Source organism: Haliaeetus albicilla, chromosome Z, assembly GCF_947461875.1.
Source record: "Haliaeetus albicilla chromosome Z, bHalAlb1.1, whole genome shotgun sequence".
Lineage (NCBI taxonomy): Eukaryota > Metazoa > Chordata > Aves > Accipitriformes > Accipitridae > Haliaeetus > Haliaeetus albicilla.
Genome location: NC_091516.1, coordinates 2,749,271 through 2,775,712, shown reverse-complemented (window position 1 = coordinate 2,775,712; position 26,442 = coordinate 2,749,271). Strand labels below are relative to the sequence as shown.

The window sequence follows — 26,442 nt, the reverse complement described above, 5'->3', positions numbered from 1 at the left end:
CCATCCTTCAACCACAGCAGAGGTCAAAAGACTCCCAGCACATAAATTAGCACCAAAGGAATTCAGTGAGAGCCTATGCTAGGGAAACAAGTGAGGATAAATTAACATTGAGACAACCGTACAAGGCTGGTTTGTCCAGGAGTGAAAATGCAGCAGTCAGACAGCTTCACTGCTTTGGGGATTGTGCCATGGGACAATCCTTTTTTCTGGACAATGAGCTCCATGTTACAGAGGTTCAGCTGTCCACACGTTCATTGTGGGAGGGTTCCTTACAGTTTGCTGGCTTGTGGCAGGCCAAGACAGCTGTATTTTGGAATAACTGCATTTTTAGTCTGTAAACCAGACGCAGAAGGAGTGAAATCTAGCCTGCCAGATAAATACACACTTTTATCAAGAGCTGTTAGACAAGGTTATATAATTCTACAATCAAGGATAAATAAACTGGCTTTATCATCAGTTTGTGACTTTGAGACAAGGTATTGGTGACGAGATAAACACGGACTTCTTTGATTTCTCTCTGTACATGCTATCCCCCCGAAATTAACTCTTCTAAGATAAAATTGTGTATAGATTGTGAGTCTACCAAAGACATGTGGTCAGCTGGCATGCCTAGTGAATGCGAATAAAAACCGATTTTGCGTCAAGATGTCCACGCGATGCTTTCAACTGCAGGCAGACTGCCACGTGGTGTGGGAGGCCTGCGAGGGGGGATGGGGACACAGACAAGCAGAGACTGAGCGCAGGAGGGGCTGCCTGTTTTTTAAGTCATCTCCCTTTGAAAGTACGTGTTACAGCCAACAGCACCCTGTCCCAGAGTTTCATTCCTGACAATCATTTTCCCTGAATGCGTAAGTAGGGCCAGGACTTGACTCCGCGGCCTGAAGCGGAGCCGTGGGCACCTCTGAGCAGCAGCGCGGGCACTACCGCAGAGAAGCAGCCTTAGAGCTAAAAATGATGTGCCGGCACGGCAGCTTCGTCAGGGACGTTAAGCATTTTCTTTACCAGGCAGAGACACATTCACTGACAGACAACGAACGCTCCGCCGCTACTTGCAGGAGCAGCGGGACCACGGCCTAGGACACACTGCGACTGTCAACCCACCAGTTCTGGGGCGGTGTCACCGGGAACAACCGACCTTTCAGGGCCGGGGCCCCCGAGGGTCTCACGCGGGGCGCCGGGGCCTTCGGGGGCCCGGTCCGTCCCGGGGGGCCCGGTCCGTCCCGCCGAGCCCGGCCACCAGACGGAGAGGACCCCCGGGCACAGGCAGGCCGCAGCCGGGCCGCCCTCCACCGCCGCGCCCCCGGAAGCGCTGGCTGCGCCGTAGCGGAAGCGGGGCGGGGCTCGGCCTCTTTGGTGCTGGCGGCCGCGGAAGATGGTGAGCGCTGGGGCGCGGGCGCCGGGTATCGGCCGCCATCCGCCGCCGCGCCGGGCCCTGCGGGGCCGCCGGCCTCCTCTGGGGCGCGGGGCGGCCCTGCGCTCTGCTGCGGCCGGGCTCGGCGGCGGGGCGGCCTCCGCGGGGCCTGAGCCTGAGGGCCTGAGCCTGAGGGCCCGGCGGCGGGCCCGGGCGGGGAGGCCGCGGTGGGGGTGCGGGGCCGTGCTGGCGCCCGGGCGCTTCCGGGGTCTGCTTCGGGGTCTGCGCCGTGCTGGCTGCGGGCCGGGCCGGGCCGGCGCTCGCCCCGTGGCCGAGGCAGCCGCGCGGTAACGTAGCGAGAACGGGTTCGGTCGCCGGAGCCCTCCTGTGGTGAGTGTGCGGCTGACCTGCGTGCTGCAAATAACCTTTCTTAAAGAAAAAGCGGTTTGCTATTTTATCGGTGGTGAGGTGGGGGAGATGAGAAGGGAGTCGGGGATAACCGCCCGGTGGTTTTGTTTTATTTCAGCCCGGGGGGGCAGGGGGGTAGGGAATGGCGGCGAGAGGCGTAAGGAAATGATTTCTAAAAATGAGAGCGACCTGTAGGCGAAACTGAGTTACTGTTTCAGAGTTCGGTGTGCCTCTGACGTGTTTATTGGACTTTGTGGATTTGTGCGTGTTTTTCTGAGGAGCTTCTTCTTCTCTTAGCCGTGACTTGCAAGTGCTAGTGATATTTCTAATGTGCCGCGTCTTGAAATGCTTTTCAGACGAAGGGTACGTCGTCATTTGGTAAGCGGCGAAATAAGACACACACCTTGTGTCGTCGATGTGGGTCCAAGGCGTACCATCTGCAGAAATCCACCTGTGGGAAATGTGGTTACCCTGCTAAGCGTAAGAGAAAGTGTAAGTAACAAAGTTTTAACTGACTTGAGTTTAAAAATCTGTGTGTGTTTGTCTTCAGTAGTCTTGACTTTTGGAGGAATACTGTGTCGTTTTGCAGTGTTTGGAGCTTTTTTCAAATTAATGCCGATTTAACTATTTTAGCTAATGGGCAGTATTACTGAAAGGAAATTGACTTTATTTTTTTGCTTCTGTCACATTGAATAATTGCGCTATACAGGTGTAATGTACAACTTAATTATTTGGTGCAGATGTGTAACAGTAACTTGTATGTTTTAGATAACTGGAGTGCAAAAGCTAAAAGACGCAACACCACTGGGACTGGTCGCATGAGGCACCTGAAAAAGGTCTACCGTCGATTCAGGTATAACATTTTATTACAGACTAGTGTGGTGTGGAATCCTGCATAGATACCACTTAATTGTAAAATTCATCACTCAAAGTTAACTTTTTTTTTATTTAGTACAGTCAATGTGGTATGGCCTGTCTTCTTAAAAATATTATTAAATGAATGATGCTTTCTATAACTGGCTGCTTATTCCTTTGAGGATTAAAAAAAAATCTCTCACTGTTAACACATAGGGTGTATAACAAGCTCTAATGTTTCTGTTAAGTGTAGATAGTACAGAACACAGAGTTTATTGTAATAAAATGCCCACATTTTAAAAGATGTACTTTGTGCAGTATTGCCTCTATTTGTGAGCCAGTTAAATTGCTGGTTGCACTGAAGCATGGGGTTTTGTAAGAGGCAAGTCTTGAAGTGCATTCCAGTCCCTGTTTGCCCACAAAAAATAGTTCAGAACTGGAAAAACTTCAGTAGTCACTCTCTTGCTTGGATTTCAGTTAGCAGTAAGTAGCTTTAACATCAGATTCTGGGTGAAAATTCTAAAAATTGTTACAAATCTTTGAGTTGTACTTATGTAATGGTGGGGATATTGTACTGTTAAAACTCATTAAGAATTTCTTCGTATGACCTCCATGTTCTAAAATTGAGCTCTGTAGCTTCTGGCCTAATACACAAGAAAGCTGAATGAAAAACACCAAGTAATTCAAGAGTCTTGTTGGAAAAATGTAGATTGGATTTAATACTGAAAAGTAGGAGTCTTTGAAGTCCCAGAGCTGGGTGTAGTTGAGGGATCCATTCATCTTTCTGTTTTGGTGAGCACAGTCTTTGCCAGCAGCAGCCAGAAAATACCTTACAGTGTGCAGCTACAGCCTGCTTTCCACTGGGTGTTGCTGAAGTGGAAATGTCATATCCAAAAGCAAGCTCGGGGCTCACTCTTCTTCTGTCATGCCCCTCTTAACCTCTAGTTGAAGGCATAGAGGATTTCTGTAAGAAATTGGCATGCACTTCACCAACATGAAATCTTTTGCTGAGTTGCTGAGTAGGAACATAAAGTAAGGCCTGTCTTCAGCAGGTGTGCTGTATCTGATTCAGTCTTGCAGTGTTCGCTCAGTTACTAAAATCTTCCTATTTGAAGAATTCAAATTTACTTCAGCAGAATAGAGCGAAAACCATACTGCTTATTCCAAAAACTTAATAAGATGTTTCTTATTAAAAATGTCTGAACATATGAACTCCGTAGTGATCTCAGTGCATTACTGAGATAAGCTGAAAAAAGCTAGTGAACTTGAATTAAAATACTTCTTGTCAGAAAATAACCTGGAGCAGGAATCATACTTTCAAAAAGTGGTAACAATATTTCTGCTTGTAGGAATGGATTCCGTGAGGGAACCACACCGAAGCCCAAGAGAGCAGCTGTTGCAGCCTCCAGTTCATCGTAAAGACTCATCTATTTGTTAAAATAAATGGTCTTATCTAGAAAATGTGTCACCTTTTATAAGTGTTTTACTTCAGTGAAATGCAGCTTTCCTTGAAAATACATGTATTTACACACACAGTTTCTTGATGGTGTGCATTGAAGCGATTCATTAAAAAAAAAATCCTTTAACTGACTTTTCATTTGATAGTACCTCTATCTTGAAAAGGACAGTTATCTCTGTGCTGAAACTAAAAAGAGGCTTGTATGTGCTACTCGGAAGAGCTCTCTGCAAGAGAAATGGAGTATTGGCACTATGGACTTACCTGCTTGCCTCAGAGTTTCATTGTGCCCTAGCATTGAGAGTCAGAATTTTATCTTAAAGATAGTGACTTGAATAATGGCTGCATGTGCTGTTCTGGGAGGGAATAGTTAAAGAGAGATTTCCAGTCTTGGCCGTTTTTCCTGGCTCTGGGTCACTGAAAGTCCTGCAAAAGTAGTGCTTACTCAGTGGGTCATAGCTGCTTGGGCAAAAAGAAATGCCCAAGTCTGCAGCACGTATGCTGCCAGACACAGAGGGATTGGAGATCTGCATTTGGGACAGAAGTTGCCCAAAGGGTCTGGGGAGATCGGTGTGGAAAGCTGACATAGAAAAATATCTTGAGTTAACTATGCTAGGTGTAAATAAATGGTAGGTGGTACGATACAGAAGTAAGTCACCTGGGGGTATGTGCAAATTACGCATTGATGCCTGATTTTGTACCCTGCGTGGTGTGTTACTGGGCTACTCAGCTGGCTTTCAAACTCGGCTTTAAAAAAGTGATTGTAAGATGCTGTTACCAAAGTTTGGGGAATTGCAGTGATCACTGCAAGGGTTTAGAGGATTTTCAGATGCCCTTGAAGAGAAAATACTAAAAAAAAAAAATGCTTTAAGCTTCTGAGGCTGTTCTTGCTGTGATTCCTTTGGTTTCATCATGAACTTCCAGAAGCAGCATACTGCTTTGTCAGTACTGAAGCCTCAGCAGTTAACGTATCAACTTGTGCAAATCACTGAAAAAATTTTCAGCTAGGTTTGAAATTCGAGTGCACCTGACTGCACTTTCTTTCATTTTTAAATGCAGTTAATGCTCTTGCATACTTGAGTGTACCTACCTGGGCTGTTTCTAAACAAAGAAAAATCTTTCCCTGCTGTTCTCTGAGGATACAGCAAATGGACTGTATTTACTCTGCTTTCAGCTGGTCCTTCTGAGAGTCTGAAAGCAAGTGGTGAAGCTGTTAAAATACACTTCGCGTGTACTACATATCCATGTATTCCCAGGGCTCAAGAGTGCATCTGAAATGTGGGGTTTTAGTGATTTACTGGGAAACTTATAGGAGGAAGTAATCACAAATGTATGTTTTTGTTACTCTCAGAGTGAGAATAACCCCTCAAAGCATCTCAAAACAGGTCAGCAAGGCTCTAAGGACTTGTTGAACAATGGTGCAGTTGGACAGTGGTACAGCAAGTATTTTATTTTCGCTATGCAGTCTTACATGATCTTTGTGTAGTGTGGGATTTTTGTTCTGAGCAGCCTGTTAACGCTGACCCGCAAACATGGTGCAATACTGCAAAGGCAAGTGCTTGCTTAACTATTTGCTGCTGCTACACATTAGCTTCTTAGCATGAATTAAGCTCCTGAAAAATGAGCATTTGTATAAATACACAATTGAGGTAACAGTGACTGAAACTTGCAGTGGCTTGCAGTAACTTTGAAAACTTACAAACTTCATTTCAGGGGGAATTTTACCTACAGCAGGAATGAACTTTGTGGATGAGATATTTGACAGCCACTGCATTTTCAACTGTTTTAAACCCCTTGGTGAGGGGCAGGAAATTGGTTAATTTGGGTTTGTGTTAGACCTGTTCAGAAAAGTTCGGGTAGCTCACGTGTCAGTCATAGTTGGACTAAAAGCTTTGCTGGGTATGGATTCTGAAGTACTTCAGTTCTTTGTAGTGTTTTCTTAAACGTTGAAAGCTAGACTGCCTCAGTGGTTTTTCAGTATATAATCTTTTGTTGAGATCTTGTTACAGGCATCTTAACTAGAGAGTTATCAGTTAGAATTGAACCTCTGCATAGTGTTCACTGGTAGTTCAGTTCAGCCCCTTTATGTATAGAACTATTGCCATACACAGTCTGTAATATATTTGATTTTGCATCCTTCAGACTGATACATATGGCACAGTTAGATGGTATAGTCTAAATTACATCAGAAATTACTACATTTCATATTGTTCAGTGTAGCAAGTCTCACTTTTTAGACAAAATTGTATCAGATGGTTTGTCAAAGGCAGGTGCTCAGGTGACTGTGGTGGTGGAAGATTGATCAGCTTCGGTACGTCTAGCTCTAAAAGTGCAACTGCATGCCAGAGCTGAAAAAGAAAAAAGGATCCTTGTCAGCTTGACTTGAGGGTCAGAACTCTTTTTCAGTCTCCAACTTGTAGGCAGGAATTCTGCTTATTGCCATGGAGCAGTATTTCATCTGTGTTGGTTCATATTGAAAGGATGACAAGACCTAACAGAGCTGTTCAATGCATAGCGAGCCATAGTTATCAGGCAACTAACCAGTCCCTCAAAGGTAATTTAGACTTCTAGTACCATTGTATCCTGTAAAGACCTATAAGTAACAGTACCTGGTTTTTAGATAGGTTGTGTGTGTGAACTGGCAAACCCAATATGGTGGATGAGCTACACCTCCATCAGTGTGAGATTGTTGACTCCACAGCAGGAAGAGCTGGACAAGGTGCTTCACACTTTCGGACTCCCAGCTGTTTCCACCATCCAGTGTGCTAGCATAAAGTGGTGCTAATTTTACTTTACCTACAAATTAAAGACTACCTCCACTGTTGCTGTATTGTGAGGGCAGTATAGAGACCAGTCCAGTTACTTTTTCGCCAGTGACACATGGAAACAACACCCACTAGATTAGTGTGACCCTTAGAAAGGGGAGGTGGTCCTAACATGTCATAAGATGCTCTAAGAGAAAATGTTGGGGTCAGAAGGCTGTTAAGTCACTTCTCCTCTTGGATTTACATGAAAAAGGTTCATTTTTGGATTGATGACAATGATTTGAAGACCTCTCTTCAGAGTAAGTTACTCTCCTATGCACAGCCATAACTACTACACTAGATTCTTGCACTTCTTTGCTATATTAAAATTTGATTCAGAGCCCTAAACGAGAACCTTTGTGGTCTTGGCCTTATGCTACACATGTGGAGGCTTCTTTACTCAAAATGTCAAATAACTTGATTAAGTGATGCTATTTGTCTTATTCAGAATGTGTATAAACTCCTCATCAATGGGGCAGTTGGCATAGGCTATGTCCATAAAAACATGTAGATAAAAGCAAGGTAAATTCCAACTTTCAAAGACTCAAGAAGAGATTTTTGCTTTGCACTTTTCTAAATGTGTATACACAGAGAAAGAAAAAGAAACCCAGCCTTAAGAGCCTGCAGTCTAACTGGGATAAAATAAAGGACTTGCAGAAGGCACACAGGTTCCCGTTGTGCAGGCAGGAGTTAAAATGCAGCATTTAAGAACTAAACCCGCACAATTATTCAGGGGCTTTATATTCATTAAGGAAAGCCAGCATCACCTTCCTTTGGAGTCTTGTGGTTATCATAAGGCCAAGCGCATGGAGGGAAACAGTGGCTGAACAGAGACTGAACCTAGACTAACCTTCTGCCCAGCTGTCTTGTATGGCAGCATCTTCTCCTTCAGGATACATAGCAGAGAGAGTGTGTTTAGCGCAATGCATTCAGACTTAATTCCTGAGAGATCCTTCTCTTTTCTTGATCAACCTGTTAACAACCTGTGTGTGCCAGATGGCATGGCTCTATTGCTCCTCAGCGTTTCTTTTTAAAAGGCTGAGAACTTGTAGCATGCTCCTAGCTCACTTTATTTCCAGGGAAAGAGAATTCTTTTGATTGGAGCCCTTTCAAAAAGGCAAGGCCAAATCCCTCGGTGCCTTGTAAGTGAAACAGCCTTCTCTTGTGGCAGTCCTCTGCAAATTATGCCCTCCTTGGACTGTTTGGATTTCCTAGATGAGACCTATCCTACAGCTGGGATAACAGTGCACCTTGGAGGCAGCAGAGAGCGTAAAAGACAGCAAGAAGTAGCTGGTGCTAGCAGGAGGTTCTGTTATTAGACCTGAGTAACTGGGCCTGTGAAATGAAATTACAGACTGCTGCTGGGTGCAAAAGCAGCAGGCATCACGCAACACCTAGATGAGAGGCTACAGGGTCAGAGCTTGTTATTTTGGTCCATCTTCATATCACTGAGGCAGGTAAGTTTTGGCTGCCACTGAGGATCAAAACTTCCATTCCTTGAAACACTGTCAATTCCACAGGGGAAGCCAGGGACACACAGAAATCCAAAGTCTTAGTGCCTGAATGAGATGTAGACAGGAAGGACTCAGATATGTGAAGCAGAGGGGCAGAAAAGCACCCAGTTCAGACTGATGCGATCTAAAAAGTGGATGCAGCTAGGGTTCAATACACCTCAGGAAATACCCAAAGAGAAATAAAAAGAACAGTTGCAATAAATAAGGAAAGCAAATTAGACTGCTAATGTCGGTTGACTGGCACATGCAAAATTAAGTGATGGAGTAAGGGCAAAACTTAGAGGTGTCACGTCCCAGCTTCTCATGAGGACGACTCAAGTTTGCTGATTGCCAGATCAGGATTAAGGCGAAACCACACCAGGGATCCTTTAACTGACAAAACTCAACTTTTATTCGCTCGCAACAAGAATTGGCATGCTCACAACAAAAACTGGTATGCTCGCAACAAAAACTGGTATGCTCACAACAAGAATTGGCATGAAACTAGGTCAGTAACCTGGGTAACATGTGCTAACCATGCATCACCAAACACATACTACAGGCCTTGCTTATTTGGGAATCAGTTCAGGGAATACAGTAAGGAGAGCCCTCCCGTCGAGCCAGGAGGTTCAGAGCAGACCCCCTCGCTTTCTAGACTCCCTTGCAAAGAAGAGCCCAGGGGCAGCTGGATCCGCTCCTAGTCTCAGACTTGGTCAACGGTTTATGTCTAAAGGGATGAGGTGTAGGGATTACAGAAAAAAAAGAGAGAAGAGAAAGACGTCACCGGTCCTGGGTGCGGCGTTGGTCCAGTCAGCCGAGGGGTCCAGTTCCAGTGGGCGTGCGCGTGGGGCTTCAGTGTGTGTCCTTTTAGCATCTCCTCACCCCTCCTTTAGGGGAGGCATACGAACTCCTTGGGCTAACTAGGTGTCAGGTGCGCCTTGTGCTTCCCGAACCTCCGTGAAATGGGCCGGTGGGCTTGGGGGTCGCCTGGGGAGTAACTCCTCCCGCCCTGCAAGTACGACCGTCCTTTGACCTTTGGCCATACATGGTGAGCTGCCCCGCTCAGCCTATCAGAACACGGAACCGCGCGCCCTCCGGCCCACCGCGGCCGCCTGTTGCCAACCGCCGCCTGAGCCGCCTGCCGTCGGCTGCTGCGCTGCGGTCCTCCTCAGGCGGGGTGCGTGGCTGAGCTGAGCTTGCCCCACCGCAGTGTTGGAGACGTTAACGCCGTCAGCCTGCGGCAACAGGTGCTGGCAGATCCACGCGCGAAGCCTGGGAAATAAGTTGGGGGGCTGAAGTGGTCGCTTTCCAGGACAACCCTGATACGACGGACGTCTCGGAGAGGCGGGGTGTGGCGGATCAGTGGGATTCGTACTGCTGGGGCACTGGCTTCTCAGGAGTGGAAGGCAGAGAGAACATCTTGGGGTGCAGTAAATGACCGCTTCCTAAGACAGCTGGCCCTAGGACGAGAGGCCATACAGGCCTTGATCTGGAGTGGTGCATTACGTGCACGTAACTGAAGAGGTTTTAACAGCAGTTTTGACCCTACCTGCTGAAGAAACCATAGCACAGCAAGATGAAACACAATTTTGGCCACAGTTCACTCACTTTTGACCCAGAAGGCCATGTTAGATAACTTCAAATGTCATAACTGAAACCACAGCTAAAGCGTACTCTTTAAAAAAACAGAAGCATTATTAATGCAGCCTTCTAGACCAGAAAAGTCAGCAAGCCGTATGCAGATGTCTAATACCTTCATATGCTACCACACAGTGTACCTGCAGCTTTAATACTGGCTTTTCAGAGGTGCGTGTTGCAAGATGCTACCAGCTCTCTTCTGCTTGTGTCTTGGTTGTTTGAAGTGCTGAGGTGGACGTCCTGGTGGGGAATACTGAATGAAGACTGCCGGCGGGCTCCTGTTGGTACAGGTGTTACGGTGTGGTTTTGGATAACCTCTCTGAGCAGCCCATGCCAAGGTACAGGAGGAGGGGAAGTCGCCAGCGTTGCCCCCTTGCGCTGTAGGGCAGAGAGGGCTTGCCATGCTGTGGCTCCCCTGTGAACAAGCAGTCTCAAGGTGAACACTTTGCTACCCTTAACATTCTCAGGCAAACACAATTCCTGAAGTCTGATTACTCTGAGTAATTGTATTTTAGTGAGTTCTTAATTTGCAACTGGATAAACTATTTCTCCTGTCTTCCTCACAGTTTTATTCTGGGAACAGCCATAATGGCTGGTAAAGCTCCATGGTGGCTCCATTTCAGTGGCTGACCCGATGGAAATACCCCTGAGCACCGAAGGTGAAGAGTTGAGTAAGACTGGCCAGAAATCTGAACTCATACTTCAGTGGCCCTTTGGACTTTGTGCAGTTTTCCTCTTTTCTGGCACCCAGTGGCAACTGGATGGCACTAAGGCTACTGTCCTGCTCACAAACACATTCTAAGAAGCCTCATACTTTGACTTTAGGAGTACTGAAAAATTTTCTGGGGCACTGAATTTGGGTTCTTTGTCCGGACAAGTGTGAGGTTGGTTGCCTCAGCGCGTGTAGTTCAAACAGCCCTTCTCCCCTCGCACAAACTTCCTTTTTTTTTTTTTCCTTCCCTGCTTTGGGAGCGTTTACAGCTAACAGTAAATGCTCGCTGGAAATCTCCACACAGGTGTGTCTAGACCCTCAAACTTGCTGAGAGGGCATGCTGTCCCATCACCCCAGTGGGTAAAGATGCTCAATAGCCTTGGTCCTTGTATTAATCCTTAAAGCGTGCCACTAGTACCTGGCTACAGAGTCATTTCAAAGGATCTGTAAAAGCCCTTGTTGCCCTCTGTGTCAAGAAATGGATAGATTATGAAGAGCTGTCTCTGAAGAATAGCCACAAGCAGGTTGAAAGCTTATGGGTAGGAATTAGAGACCGAGGCAACCTTGTGGCTGGTGTCTACTACAGGCCACCCGATCGAGGGGAGCCCATTGCCAAAGCCTTCTTACTGCAGATACAGAAGGCATCACACGCGCAGCCTCTCGTCCTGCTGGGGGTCTTCAGCCACCCTGACATCTGCTGGAAAATTAGCACAGCGGGCTCTAGGCAATCCAGGAGACTCCTGGAGCGCATTGAGGATAACTTCTTAAGCCAGGTAATAGACAGCCCTACCAGAAGGGATGTGTTACTGGACCTGTTGATCACCAACGTGAGCGAGCTGATCAGACGCGTCAAGATTGGAGGCAGCCTGGGCTGCAGTGATTATGCACTGGTGGAGTTCTCAGTCCTGAGGGTTATTGGACAGGCAAAGAGTAAAGTCCAGACCCTGAGGCTTGTGCCTCTGCTCCTCCGTGGGCCTAAGCCTCATCCCATCTCCTGCCCCCGTTCCTCTGCCCCATGGAGTAACAGGACCCACAGTGGGTGCACCCCATCCCTTGACTCCCATAGCCCAGGAACATGGCACTGCCATTGCTAGTACCAGGCTGCAGGCTCTATACCGAGTCTGCAAGGCTTCTGGGCGGAGGAGGTAGTAGGGCCCAGCGGACATGCGAGGAAACAGTGGGTGTAGCACCAGGAGAAGGGGAAGAAAGCAGCACGGGTGCAGATGGCAACACCGTCTACATTGTTAGTAATACTTGAGACTTTTTCTGCAGTTTTCATTCCTTTATTTTCTTTCACTGCATAACAATTAGATTTAGGGGGCTGGGATCTATTGGGGACCAGCCTAAGCCCCAGCTGCCAGCCTGGCTGTGGTTTGGCCGGCCGCTGAGGCGTAATCCTAGTGTCACTGATGGTGACGTCGCTTCTTGCAGGTCTGGGAGGGGTCCTCAGGGCTGCCGGCCCTCCTCTTTGGGGCTCGCCGGGTCCTCCCAGGGGAGCGTTGGCTGCCCTGGCTGTGAGTGGAGGGCCTGGGCGCAGCCTCTTCTGGGTCCTCCTGCCGCTCTTCTTGCTCCCTGCGGATGGCAACAGGGGCGCTGAGGGGGCTGCTGAGGTCCTCCCGGCCCCTGGCAGCATGGGCGTCCTCGAGGCCCATCCGGCATCGGGCCTCTCCGCTGCACCGGCGCATGATGGTGCCAACAAGCTGGTGGACAAAGCTCCTCGTGCGCCTGCCCAGGGAGGCCTGCAGCAGCTGGACCAGAGCCTCCTCATCCAGGCCAAAGTAGCGCAGGCTGGATATGACGAGGCTCTGTGCTGCTGCTGCTTCCTGGGCATCCTCAAAGAGCTGCCCCAGCTCCTGATGCAGCCAGGGCAGCAGGGGATGGAGGACAGCGGGGTAGATGCGGAAGATGGATGCCCAGACGTAGGCATGGAAGGCGCCCACTGGAGCCACAGGCGGCGGCCGCGCAGCTGGTGGCTGGTGTGCTGCAGGGTGATGGAGGCTGTGGGCGGCTGGGTGTCCGGGGGCTCCTCTTCTCAGGTGGATGACGACTGGTGGTGCTGCAGGTGGTGGGATGACACGTTCCTCAAAGTCGTCGTCTGCCCGCACCGAGTGCAAGATGGATGTCATTTTCTTCCTGCAGAGGGGGCACTCAGTCTTGCCGTCAGTCCACCGCACAATGCACGGGTAGCAGAATTGGTGGAGGCATGGCAGTACGTAGCTGGCCTCCTCCCAGCTGTCCAGGCATATTGGACAGCGGTTCTCCGGCTCCGTGTGCATGGTCTCCACGCGCTGCGGTGACTGGGGGGGAGCTGGGAATGTCAATGTCGAGCCGCTCCCTCTCACTGGCACTGCAGCAGCCGGTGTCACGCTAGAAACAGAAGAGAGGCCACAGTTATTCGCTGGTCCAGGGAGGGGTGGAAGAAATGCCGTGCCGGTTTTGACTGGGGAGGAGTTAATTTTCTTCATAGTGGCTAGCATAAGGCTATGTTTTGAATTTTTGCTGAAAACAGTGTTGATAACAACAGTAATGTTTTCATTATTGCTGAGCAGTGCTTACACAGAGTCAAGGCCTTTTCTGTTCCTCCCCCCACCAGCGAGTAGGCACAAGAAGTTGGAAGGGGACACAGCTGGGACAGCTGACCCCAACCGACCAGAGGGGTATTCCAGACCATAGGATGTCATGCTCAGCATATAAAGCTGGGGGAAGAAGGAGGAAGTAGGGGACGTTTGGAGTGATGGCGTTTGTCTTCCTAAGTAACTGCTACACGTGATGGAGCCCTGCTTTCCCGGAGTTGGTTGACCGCCTGCCTGCCCATGGGAAGTGCTGAATGAATTCCTTGTTTTGCTTTGCTTGCGTGCGCGACTTTTGCTTTACCTATTAAACCATCTTCACCTCAACCCACGAGTTTGCTCACTTTTCCCATTCTCTCCCCCATCCCACCAGGGGCAGAGTGAGCGGCTGTGTGGTGCTTAGCTGCTGGCTGGGGCTAAACCATGACAAATGTCCAGGTCCCTCAAGAAGGAAACCCTCCCAGCTCCCCAGGGTGAGGTTTCCCTGCACAGCTCACCTCTGCTACTGTAAGCGCACCTCCTGGGTGCCCCAGCTGCCTGAACCAGGCAGGGCTGGGGAAAATCCTTCAATGGCTCTGGGGTCGGGCACTGAGAGTTGCAGTGAAGAACTCCCTGACCACGACCTCAGCACCAGCAGCAGCCTTGCTCAACACTCCAACCTCGCGTACTCGCTCAGCTGGAGTGCTGGCACGAGCTGGCCGGGTAAGCCTCGGCACCCACATATAAGCAGCGAGGGACACATGGTCACAATCCTTCGCTCAGCGATGTCATAGTCCATTGCTTGGAGATGTTGCAGTCCATCCCTCAGTGGCAACAGAACCATCCATCACTTGGGAACGTCACGATGGCCCTTCCTCACCCGCAGCGCTCGCACATGTGTCTGGCATTACTGCAATGCCACTGTCCACTCCATCCCATCTCTTGTCTGATGCTCAGCATCAGTGTTCCACGCCAGTCACCGAGGCCTCGGCCACGTCCTCCCGGGGCCCCATCAGGTCGCTTTGGCTGGCTGACATCTCCAGGCCCATGAGGCAAGAGGGTTCATTTGTTAACGCCTCACGCCTCCCTTGGAGGCTGCAGGACAAAGTTCCACGGGCTCTCCCCACACCCCAGCACTGCTGGCCAGCCCTCTGGGCTCTCATGGGGGGTCACAGGCAGCACGCAGCTCGTTCCTGGGGACCTCGGTCTACCCGTAGGGGAATCAAAGCGTATGGCTGCCTCCAGCCCCAAGGCCTGGGTGTCCGTTTGCTGCTGAAGGTGGCCGCACCACACACCCCCTGTGGAGACACCGCAGGATGCGGTCCCCCCTTTTCCAGAAGGGTGTTTGTGTTCAGCTCCTGACGCCCCTTGGGCTGGGGTGGGGCTGGATGGGGCCCAGCCGCCCCCGGTTGGAGTCTGCAGGGCGACGGGGGGACACAGCCCCAAGCAGCCCCAGCGTCTCTGCCTGCCTTCTGTGAGCCATCAGAGCAGGATTTGGGAAGAAGGTGGAGCCTTTTCCCTGTCAAACCTCAGCTCGGCCTGGAGGCTCATGGGCGGGAACTGCTGGCAGTGCCGTTTCAGGACAGGAAAGAAGATGGCCGCCTTGCCCAGTTCCTCAGGCAGGGCTCGCTAGCCCACAGGCGTGCAGCCCCCAGGCCGGCTCGGCAGGCCCTCAGCTCTTGTCTTTTTAATGCCAGCCCTTCTTCCTGCTCTCCAGTGCTCTGCCCAGCGCGGGTCTGTGATGGAGGTCTCTTCCTGGAGAAGAGGGGAAAGCGGGCAGCCACGGATGGGCTGGCTCCATCATCTCTGTCCTCTCCCATGCAGCAGTGACTGAGATCCACTGGCTGCTGCTTCCCCAGAGAGAAAGCAAGGTCCCTCTGCCTCTTGTTGGGTGCTCTGTGCCCCAGGTGCCTCCGGGTCTTGAGGTTACCCATAGGAAGAAGCGTCCAAAAGACACGGGCAGGAACTGAACTGCCTCTGGCGCCAGTGAGTGCACCTGGAGGGACATTTACATGGTGAAGACTGAGCCCTGGAAACTCTTGGAGGATGGCAATCGACCTGGCAGTGCTCTTTTTGGTGCCTGCCTCCCTGCCCCGCTCTCCAGTGCTCTGCCCATGGACGGAGATGTTTTCATTCTGGGAGGGTGGAGGAAGGCAGACAGCCTTGGAGTATGGCGCCTGTACTTCTGGGAGAGAACATACCAAGGCCAAAGACCTGAGCAGGGAGAAAGTCAAATCACTGGAGGAGCTTCTGGGCCTGTGCAGCCTCCTCACAGCCTGCTTTCATCTACCCAAATGTGCGATCGGCGCTTTGCAGGCAAAGGAGGGGTTGATGGTCATCAGCCAGCACTGGGGCTCTTCTCTCCTGGAGCCGTGTGCGAGGCGGGCTGGAGAAGGGGATGCCACGGTGCCTGGAGATAGTGCACTGCATCCGCCACGGTGTTCTGCAGGGAGATGACAAGACACCCTGTTAGCATCCCTGTTTAAGCAGTACCCATGCAGTCAGCCATAGAGATGAAACATAGCATAAGTCACTAATTCAAACAGTCAGGAGAAGTCAGGGAAATCTCTGGACCAACCTGGTACTCTGAGGAGTACCTAGTAGGTAATAGCACTCAGTGCGCTGCGAGTTCTGATTAAAGGCAGTCTTCCTGAGATGTTCTGTTACATATTTTTAAGTGCCTGCATTGCTACTTGTGTAATGATCTGTCTGACACTGGTATTAAGTATCTGGCAAAGATAATGAATGAATGAATCAATGAATGAATTCACTAAATGCTCACTGTAGCTGACAGTGTATATTAAGTCTTCTGCATTAAAGTCTTTGTATTTTCTGCAGAAAACTTGAGCAGCAAAGTCAGGTATAAAACTATCCCCATTGAAACAATTCTACAACATCTCAGCGGAGTAAAGTGGTATGTTGCTCTAGTTACGTTGCTCAATAGGATCACTAAACTCTGCTGTAGAGAGCTCTTGATATGCAACAACCCTGCGTGGACATCTGCATCACTTCTGCATCACAGCTACAGCATGTCCATGTAACAGCTGCATTATAGGTGCATCACCTGGCAGGGAGTAAGTATCATGAAGTATAAGGACACCTACTTCCCTGTAAAAGATGGGAAGGTTGCAGAAAAAGGCAGCTGTAGGCTAAGCATGGCAATTAGAGGCTGCCGGTAGACTCAAATAATGCAATGCACATGCAAAAAGTAACCCATTAAAATAAATACCGAGTCATTTTGTTCCTTGGACTGAAAATGTTGTTCTCTGCTTCCCAGGACAATAGATCTATCACGTTTTACAAGGAAGCCTTTGTTTCATGATTAACATTCACACATGCATCTGTAAAAAGAAATCTGTCTTTCTGACAGGTTCAACTAGACTAAGGTGAAAACTGCTAGCAGTTCAACAGCCTGAAAGGTCTAGAGATTGTAGTCTAGCGCAGAGAAACTGTATTGCAGTTTCACCTCAGCTTTGTTTAAAAAAAGATTTGTTTCCAGTATCTGCTTGGAGCACAACTACGCTTCCAGAGGTAAGCAACAAGTGAGGGAAAACGTGCTTCCACATGCGTTGCCAGTAGACTGCAGTTCAGCTACACGGACGAGTCAGACCTTCCTGAGGGACCAGGGCTTAGCTGAGCACTGGAAAAGTAGACTTCTAGTGCTGTTAGACCATGCTTCTTGTTCCTTGCCCCCATCTAGGGCCCCTCTGGTCTTTTGTGACTGACCAAGGTGTGACACCTTGGCAGAACTGATTTCTAGCTCCTGTGGACTTGACTATTTTCAAACCTGAAGCCATGAAAGAAGCTGGCATAACCTTATGGGCAGGGAATCCTCCGCATCACGCGTGCTGTGCCGTCTGCCCGGCAGGCCTGTCCCAGGGACGGTAGGGCGCAGTTCCACCAGTCGGTCTCCTCAGACTCCCCGGTTCTCCTCCCAGAGCTCTGCCACCGAGCGGAGGAGTTCCTCTGCCCGGGCGCACCTCCCTCCCACAGGCGCGCTCCCTGCAGCCGGCCGCTCCTGGTGCAAGAGCAGGGCACGGCCGGCGGCCTGGCAGCGGGGTGGCCGCGTGTTCCCGGGGGAGCTCCGGCTGGGCAGCCGCGTCAGTCGTGGCGGGTGCGGAGTTTGGCGAGGACGCGGCCTTCTGCCGGGCAGATACCACCGCTCCCCGAGAGAGCCGGCAGAGCGGCAGCACCCGTCCCGCGCGCCCTGCCGCGCCAACCGCCGTGCTGCGCCCTGTGTGCCTGCCCTGCTGGGGGGTGTCTGGTAGGGGCGGGGGGCTTGGCTGCCGTTGCTCCTGGCCCCGGCCAGGTCCCTTCAGCTGCTGTCGCGCGAGCTGCGGGCTGCTGGCGGGTCTCTCGGCTCCCCGGAGGTTCCCCCGGCTGAGGAGACCCCCTCGTGCGCCGCGCTGGAGTGCTCCGCTGTGGATCCTGCTGGCACCAGAGCTGCTCGCCTCGGTGACTGAGTGCTAGTTTGGGTTACAGGGTGTATAAATCTCCCACCGTTGCTTCTGGCCGCGCCCAGTATGTTGATATCAGGGGCTTCTGATATCATACGGGATATCAAGAAGAGAGGAGCTGCATTTTCTTTCTTGAAAAAATCAAACATGAGAGAAATATTAGTGCATTGATATCAGACAAGAGCTTTTTTGGCAAGGCACTCCCTTTTGCTCTGGTGTCCGGAGAACGCAGTACCACTAAGTGTCAAGGCAGTATCTCAACAGGGATAGAAAGAACGGGAAAGAGAGGCAGAAGAGATAGGGGGGAAGAAAAAGAAGAAAAGTGAGGGAGGAAGAAAGCGAAGGAGGGAAGAACCGAAGGAGGGAAAGCAGGAAGGTGGGAAGGCAGGCAGGCAGGAAGGAAGGAAGGAAAGGAGGACAGAGGGGACAGAGCAGGGAGAGGAGCCTGTGTGCTGGGTTTGGGAGGCTTGAGGAGTGCCCAGCTTGCTCCCCATAGACAAAAGGGAGCACCATCTCCTGGGGTGTGAGTGGCCTTCGGTGGCTGCTGCCCCCAACATGGTCCACAGCGCAATCTGGAAACAGCAGCTGTAATTCACACAAGAATCCACTCTCTCTAATGCATGTTGGTACACCCGCGATTCGGAACTCGATTAAAATTCCCCCAAGGGAAAGTAGAAGGAACGTTTGTCAAAGGGTGGAGGTTGAAAGAACTGCAGGCTGTTAAGAAAAGGGAACGTGAAGAATAGAGTATGGAAACAACCAGGAGGTGCTGTGACCTGTGAAATACTCTGCCTCACATAAACCTGGCCTTTAATCCTTCTGGTACAAACCCAGAACGACTCTGCAGCTCTCAGTGTCATTGCCTGTCTTAAACTGATGTAAGGTCATCAGCTGCCCACTGATTCTGCATGTCCCTTTCACTTACAGTCAAAGATATGTAAGACATGAAAGGCCTCACAGTACCACACCACTCTTGCTTTTCTCTAGAACGAAAGCCAAAAAAATCTGAACACGCGCAAGTCAGAAAATGAGGCTGTATTTCCTCACTTCTACACATCCCTGAGCCAAGCCTCAAGTGGAATAGTACAGCAAGGGGAACTTCCACTCTCTTGTAAATTCCACCTTAAAAAGAAATCTGCTTGCATTTCAAAATACAGTCATGATATTTGAGAAGAACTGGAAAATAATGTTTTTAGTAAAAGAATGTATGTGTCAAAATATTGCAATTTAGTTTCTGTTATAAACTGTTATTATTTACTATACACTGTGACAGAACACATGACAAGACATCTGAAGTAGTATATTGAAATGAAGTTTTATTTTGCCAGAATTTCCTTTGTTAAAACATATTCCTACAAAATACTATACTTGCACACAAGAATAATCAAAAAAAAAAGAAAACTCCCCTTAGTTATACTGTAAAGCCCCAATAGATCAAAGTTGAGTCTGTATGCAGCCAGAAGTCCTACATCCACTGCAGTCAACAGAAAAGAAAAACACTTGCTGGGCTCCTGGAAGTGGGCCTGGGATAGCTATTTCTTTTCCATAACATTTTCTCATGACCTTATGAGCATACAGGACTGCTATAAAGTAGGATTGCTTCTGAGCACTTGGCTGTAAGCATTGATCTTACTGATGCACTGGTTTGGACAAGATTGTGAAGGAAGAAGAATATTAAATGCACAGAGCTAAAGAATTAGGATGAATAGCACGTGTCTGCAAGTGTAAATCAATACAATTCATGAATGCCCTGACAGAGACAGTGCCACCTACCTTCGGTTCATCTCTGTAGGACTGAACTTTCTTGATGGAAATCTCAAGACTAGTGCATTATAAAAATAATCAAATTAATTTAAAAAATTAAATAGAAATATTGAAGTCATACAGGCAATGTTTCATATAGGTGAGGAGGACTGATTCAGAGCAGGAAGTGTTAATAAATGCATTGGCAACACACCTCGTTTACTACTGCATAACGAAAACCGATGCTCATGTGTGGCAGGAGCCAGATTCTGCCTTTGAAGGTATTCAGAAATGCTGAAATCAGGACTCTGTCTATAATGTGAGAATTTCAACAGCTTGAAACCATAGCAGTAACTATTATTTCTTTCTGTAATTTTCATTTACTGACAAATCAAACACTGAATTGTAGTAAGGAGATTCTCGCTTGGCGAATACAAACTGTCACTTGACACTCTCACTCACTCAGGATGCTTATATAGAGAAAGCCCAGAAAAGCTTTTGCTGTATTAAAATAGCAATAATGATAATGATAAAACCCTCCATCCTTGTGATAGCTATGGTGCGCGCCGATATAGCCCAAATTCCCAATAAGCTTAGACTAAAAGTAGTTCTGCAGTCATAACAAAAACCCCAGGAGATTGGGGCTAGCCTGGTGCTTGGGCCACCTGTATGTGCCTCCTCCTCAGGCCCTGATCTTCAAGGGGATCTATGCTTTTCATGGCACACAGAGCCATCCACTTCCATTGAACTACAAACATTGTAAGAGAACAACAGGGACTACCTGGATCACTAAATGTCATCTCCCGCAAATGCACCAACCATGAAATTAGCATTTGTTTCAGAAGGGCTCAAAGAATATCCTCCAGCCACTACAGAGGATGCCTTCAGCACTCAACAGCAAATGAATGGCCCGTCATAAAATACAAGCTCCCAAGCCTCAGTTAACGTCCCCCAGGCACCAACCAACAGGAAAAACCTTAGTAGGCCTGAAACTATCACTGAAAGACCAGTGATAGAAGATGAAGGGGAAACAAGGGAATTTTGAAAGATCTGGAGCCACGAGGCCTCCAAAACTCAAGCACTAAGGCAACTGGCACTATGCTGGAAATACCAGACCTGATGCAGCTCTGCACACAGATTTGCTCCTCCATTCTTGCTTTGAGGGGAATTTTGGGGCTGGTCTTACAATTGTTTTAGAGTGAAACCAAGGAAACTCTGCAGCAGGTGCTGTTCCTTGTCTCAAACTCCTCCAACAGTAAGTGCAATGCAGAGACAAGCCCTAGATCTCAAGATGCACCAAAAAGATCTTCCAGGCAGTTTACAATGTGAAGGATCATTTTCACGTGATGTAGCAAGTGTGCAGGTTGATGCAATGATATTAAACATCCAGACTTGGACACCCAGATGGTGGTATCAGATGGGAAAAGGAAACAGATGCATTTGAACAGGTATTTAATTTCCACATGGCAAACATTAGCTCCTCTTACGTGGTTTTGAAGCAAGAAAGGTTATTTTTCCCATTTTACAGACAAGGCAGTGAACCAGAGGAAGGCAAATCCTTCTGTCTCAAGTGCCTCAGTGAGCTTGTGGAAGGGACTCCAAGGCAATACCCGAGTCAGGCTATGGAGCAAGGCTGTCTCAACTCTACCTTAACTTCCAGATGCCAGGACAGCATTGCAACCCTCTCAGCCCACTTGTGAAACCTAATAACCCTCAAACTTGTTTTTCTTTATGCTTTCAGCTCACACAAGCCTGCGTGGCTGGTATCACGGATTAAATCACTTGAAAGTGCGAGTGAAGGCTCAAAGAGGCCGGGGGAGATGCAGCAGATCACTTCTCAGCACTTTGCCTGGTGCCTGCGGAGACGTGGAGCATCAGGCAACTCAGTCGAGGTGGTGACTGATGGTTCAAAACTTTCACAGGGTCTAGCACAAGGCTTGAGCCCCAGTCACAGAGGCTAAAACCCATCTAAGGGACAGCAGATGGCAGTGAAAAACCTGCCTGAGGACAGAGCCGCGCTCCAGGTATGCCCTAGGGCAGAGCAGGCGGCTGCTGATTAATTCCAGCTCTGCAAAAACCACGGGGAGCGGGAGGGAGGGAAACATTGGGAAATTGATTTGTAAGCTTTATTTTTGGTATCTTTTTTATCTCCTGATTTGGCTGGTAAAAGGCTGTCAGGATTTTCCTCAATTTTTCAGGAAACTTCTTTTTAGGTATGAAAGAAACCCCAAATCTTTCGTCTCTAACATTACTAATACAGTACAGCAAGCGGACACAAAGAGCGATTTACCGATTTTTCTACCCGTATCGACAGACTTGCAAGAACAAAAATTGTTGCTAAATGACTTACGCACCTGGATTTTTGAGGTAACACAGCATGAGAGCAAACTCCTGACGCTGAGTAGCTGGGTATTTCGTGGACATCTTCATACTTTCTAGACCCATAAATAATGCTTACTGTGCTCTGCCGGGCACTCTAAGCAAAGACTCAAGAAGAGATTTTTGCTTTGCACTTTTCTAAATGTGTATACATAGAGAAAGAAAAAGAAACCCAGCCTTAAGAGCCTGCAGTCTAACTGGGATAAAATAAAGGACTTACAGAAGGCACACAGGTTCCCGTTGTGCAGGCAGGAGTTAAAATGCAGCATTTAAGAACTAAACCCGCACAATTATTCAGGGGCTTTATATTCATTAAGGAAAGCCAGCATCACCTTCCTTTGGAGTCTTGTGGTTATCATAAGGCCAAGCGCATGGAGGGAAACAGTGGCTGAACAGAGACTGAACCTAGACTAACCTTCTGCCCAGCTGTCTTGTATGGCAGCATCTTCTCCTTCAGGATACATAGCAGAGAGAGTGTGTTTAGCGCAATGCATTCAGACTTAATTCCTGAGAGATCCTTCTCTTTTCTTGATCAACCTGTTAACAACCTGTGTGTGCCAGATGGCATGGCTCTATTGCTCCTCAGCGTTTCTTTTTAAAAGGCTGAGAACTTGTAGCATGCTCCTAGCTCACTTTATTTCCAGGGAAAGAGAATTCTTTTGATTGGAGCCCTTTCAAAAAGGCAAGGCCAAATCCCTCGGTGCCTTGTAAGTGAAACAGCCTTCTCTTGTGGCAGTCCTCTGCAAATTATGCCCTCCTTGGACTGTTTGGATTTCCTAGATGAGACCTATCCTACAGCTGGGATAACAGTGCACCTTGGAGGCAGCAGAGAGCGTAAAAGACAGCAAGAAGTAGCTGGTGCTAGCAGGAGGTTCTGTTATTAGACCTGAGTAACTGGGCCTGTGAAATGAAATTACAGACTGCTGCTGGGTGCAAAAGCAGCAGGCATCACGCAACACCTAGATGAGAGGCTACAGGGTCAGAGCTTGTTATTTTGGTCCATCTTCATATCACTGAGGCAGGTAAGTTTTGGCTGCCACTGAGGATCAAAACTTCCATTCCTTGAAACACTGTCAATTCCACAGGGGAAGCCAGGGACACACAGAAATCCAAAGTCTTAGTGCCTGAATGAGATGTAGACAGGAAGGACTCAGATATGTGAAGCAGAGGGGCAGAAAAGCACCCAGTTCAGACTGATGCGATCTAAAAAGTGGATGCAGCTAGGGTTCAATACACCTCAGGAAATACCCAAAGAGAAATAAAAAGAACAGTTGCAATAAATAAGGAAAGCAAATTAGACTGCTAATGTCGGTTGACTGGCACATGCAAAATTAAGTGATGGAGTAAGGGCAAAACTTAGAGGTGTCACGTCCCAGCTTCTCATGAGGACGACTCAAGTTTGCTGATTGCCAGATCAGGATTAAGGCGAAACCACACCAGGGATCCTTTAACTGACAAAACTCAACTTTTATTCGCTCGCAACAAGAATTGGCATGCTCACAACAAAAACTGGTATGCTCGCAACAAAAACTGGTATGCTCACAACAAGAATTGGCATGAAACTAGGTCAGTAACCTGGGTAACATGTGCTAACCATGCATCACCAAACACATACTACAGGCCTTGCTTATTTGGGAATCAGTTCAGGGAATACAGTAAGGAGAGCCCTCCCGTCGAGCCAGGAGGTTCAGAGCAGACCCCCTTGCTTTCTAGACTCCCTTGCAAAGAAGAGCCCAGGGGCAGCTGGATCCGCTCCTAGTCTCAGACTTGGTCAACGGTTTATGTCTAAAGGGATGAGGTGTAGGGATTACAGAAAAAAAAGAGAGAAGAGAAAGACGTCACCGGTCCTGGGTGCGGCGTTGGTCCAGTCAGCCGAGGGGTCCAGTTCCAGTGGGCGTGCGCGTGGGGCTTCAGTGTGTGTCCTTTTAGCATCTCCTCACCCCTCCTTTAGGGGAGGCATACGAACTCCTTGGGCTAACTAGGTGTCAGGTGCGCCTTGTGCTTCCCGAACCTCCGTGAAATGGGCCGGTGGGCTTGGGGGTCGCCTGGGGAGTAACTCCTCCCGCCCTGCAAGTACGACCGTCCTTTGACCTTTGGCCATACATGGTGAGCTGCCCCGCTCAGCCTATCAGAACACGGAACCGCGCGCCCTCCGGCCCACCGCGGCCGCCTGTTGCCAACCGCCGCCTGAGCCGCCTGCCGTCGGCTGCTGCGCTGCGGTCCTCCTCAGGCGGGGTGCGTGGCTGAGCTGAGCTTGCCCCACCGCAGTGTTGGAGACGTTAACGCCGTCAGCCTGCGGCAACAGGTGCTGGCAGATCCACGCGCGAAGCCTGGGAAATAAGTTGGGGGGCTGAAGTGGTCGCTTTCCAGGACAACCCTGATACGACGGACGTCTCGGAGAGGCGGGGTGTGGCGGATCAGTGGGATTCGTACTGCTGGGGCACTGGCTTCTCAGGAGTGGAAGGCAGAGAGAACATCTTGGGGTGCAGTAAATGACCGCTTCCTAAGACAGCTGGCCCTAGGACGAGAGGCCATACAGGCCTTGATCTGGAGTGGTGCATTACGTGCACGTAACTGAAGAGGTTTTAACAGCAGTTTTGACCCTACCTGCTGAAGAAACCATAGCACAGCAAGATGAAACACAATTTTGGCCACAGTTCACTCACTTTTGACCCAGAAGGCCATGTTAGATAACTTCAAATGTCATAACTGAAACCACAGCTAAAGCGTACTCTTTAAAAAAACAGAAGCATTATTAATGCAGCCTTCTAGACCAGAAAAGTCAGCAAGCCGTATGCAGATGTCTAATACCTTCATATGCTACCACACAGTGTACCTGCAGCTTTAATACTGGCTTTTCAGAGGTGCGTGTTGCAAGATGCTACCAGCTCTCTTCTGCTTGTGTCTTGGTTGTTTGAAGTGCTGAGGTGGACGTCCTGGTGGGGAATACTGAATGAAGACTGCCGGCGGGCTCCTGTTGGTACAGGTGTTACGGTGTGGTTTTGGATAACCTCTCTGAGCAGCCCATGCCAAGGTACAGGAGGAGGGGAAGTCGCCAGCGTTGCCCCCTTGCGCTGTAGGGCAGAGAGGGCTTGCCATGCTGTGGCTCCCCTGTGAACAAGCAGTCTCAAGGTGAACACTTTGCTACCCTTAACATTCTCAGGCAAACACAATTCCTGAAGTCTGATTACTCTGAGTAATTGTATTTTAGTGAGTTCTTAATTTGCAACTGGATAAACTATTTCTCCTGTCTTCCTCACAGTTTTATTCTGGGAACAGCCATAATGGCTGGTAAAGCTCCATGGTGGCTCCATTTCAGTGGCTGACCCGATGGAAATACCCCTGAGCACCGAAGGTGAAGAGTTGAGTAAGACTGGCCAGAAATCTGAACTCATACTTCAGTGGCCCTTTGGACTTTGTGCAGTTTTCCTCTTTTCTGGCACCCAGTGGCAACTGGATGGCACTAAGGCTACTGTCCTGCTCACAAACACATTCTAAGAAGCCTCATACTTTGACTTTAGGAGTACTGAAAAATTTTCTGGGGCACTGAATTTGGGTTCTTTGTCCGGACAAGTGTGAGGTTGGTTGCCTCAGCGCGTGTAGTTCAAACAGCCCTTCTCCCCTCGCACAAACTTCCTTTTTTTTTTTTTTCCTTCCCTGCTTTGGGAGCGTTTACAGCTAACAGTAAATGCTCGCTGGAAATCTCCACACAGGTGTGTCTAGACCCTCAAACTTGCTGAGAGGGCATGCTGTCCCATCACCCCAGTGGGTAAAGATGCTCAATAGCCTTGGTCCTTGTATTAATCCTTAAAGCGTGCCACTAGTACCTGGCTACAGAGTCATTTCAAAGGATCTGTAAAAGCCCTTGTTGCCCTCTGTGTCAAGAAATGGATAGATTATGAAGAGCTGTCTCTGAAGAATAGCCACAAGCAGGTTGAAAGCTTATGGGTAGGAATTAGAGACCGAGGCAACCTTGTGGCTGGTGTCTACTACAGGCCACCCGATCGAGGGGAGCCCATTGCCAAAGCCTTCTTACTGCAGATACAGAAGGCATCACACGCGCAGCCTCTCGTCCTGCTGGGGGTCTTCAGCCACCCTGACATCTGCTGGAAAATTAGCACAGCGGGCTCTAGGCAATCCAGGAGACTCCTGGAGCGCATTGAGGATAACTTCTTAAGCCAGGTAATAGACAGCCCTACCAGAAGGGATGTGTTACTGGACCTGTTGATCACCAACGTGAGCGAGCTGATCAGACGCGTCAAGATTGGAGGCAGCCTGGGCTGCAGTGATTATGCACTGGTGGAGTTCTCAGTCCTGAGGGTTATTGGACAGGCAAAGAGTAAAGTCCAGACCCTGAGGCTTGTGCCTCTGCTCCTCCGTGGGCCTAAGCCTCATCCCATCTCCTGCCCCCGTTCCTCTGCCCCATGGAGTAACAGGACCCACAGTGGGTGCACCCCATCCCTTGACTCCCATAGCCCAGGAACATGGCACTGCCATTGCTAGTACCAGGCTGCAGGCTCTATACCGAGTCTGCAAGGCTTCTGGGCGGAGGAGGTAGTAGGGCCCAGCGGACATGCGAGGAAACAGTGGGTGTAGC

At 49.2% G+C, this 26,442-nt stretch overlaps 1 protein-coding gene and 1 non-coding gene across 2 annotated transcripts; both read left to right on the top strand.

Moving 5' to 3' along the window:
- Positions 1–1,220: 1,220 nt before the first annotated feature.
- On the top strand, positions 1,221–4,075 carry RPL37 (ribosomal protein L37). Its single transcript, XM_069775701.1, has 4 exons — positions 1,221–1,375; positions 2,116–2,251; positions 2,528–2,612; positions 3,964–4,075. Exons 1-4 carry the CDS (start codon positions 1,373–1,375, stop codon positions 4,031–4,033), a joined length of 294 nt encoding a protein of 97 aa, XP_069631802.1. The 5' UTR covers positions 1,221–1,372; the 3' UTR covers positions 4,034–4,075.
- Positions 3,783–3,862, top strand: LOC138684003 (small nucleolar RNA SNORD72). The gene has a single exon (XR_011323490.1). It is a non-coding gene; the product is annotated as a small nucleolar RNA SNORD72 (small nucleolar RNA).
- Positions 4,076–26,442: the final 22,367 nt, after the last annotated feature.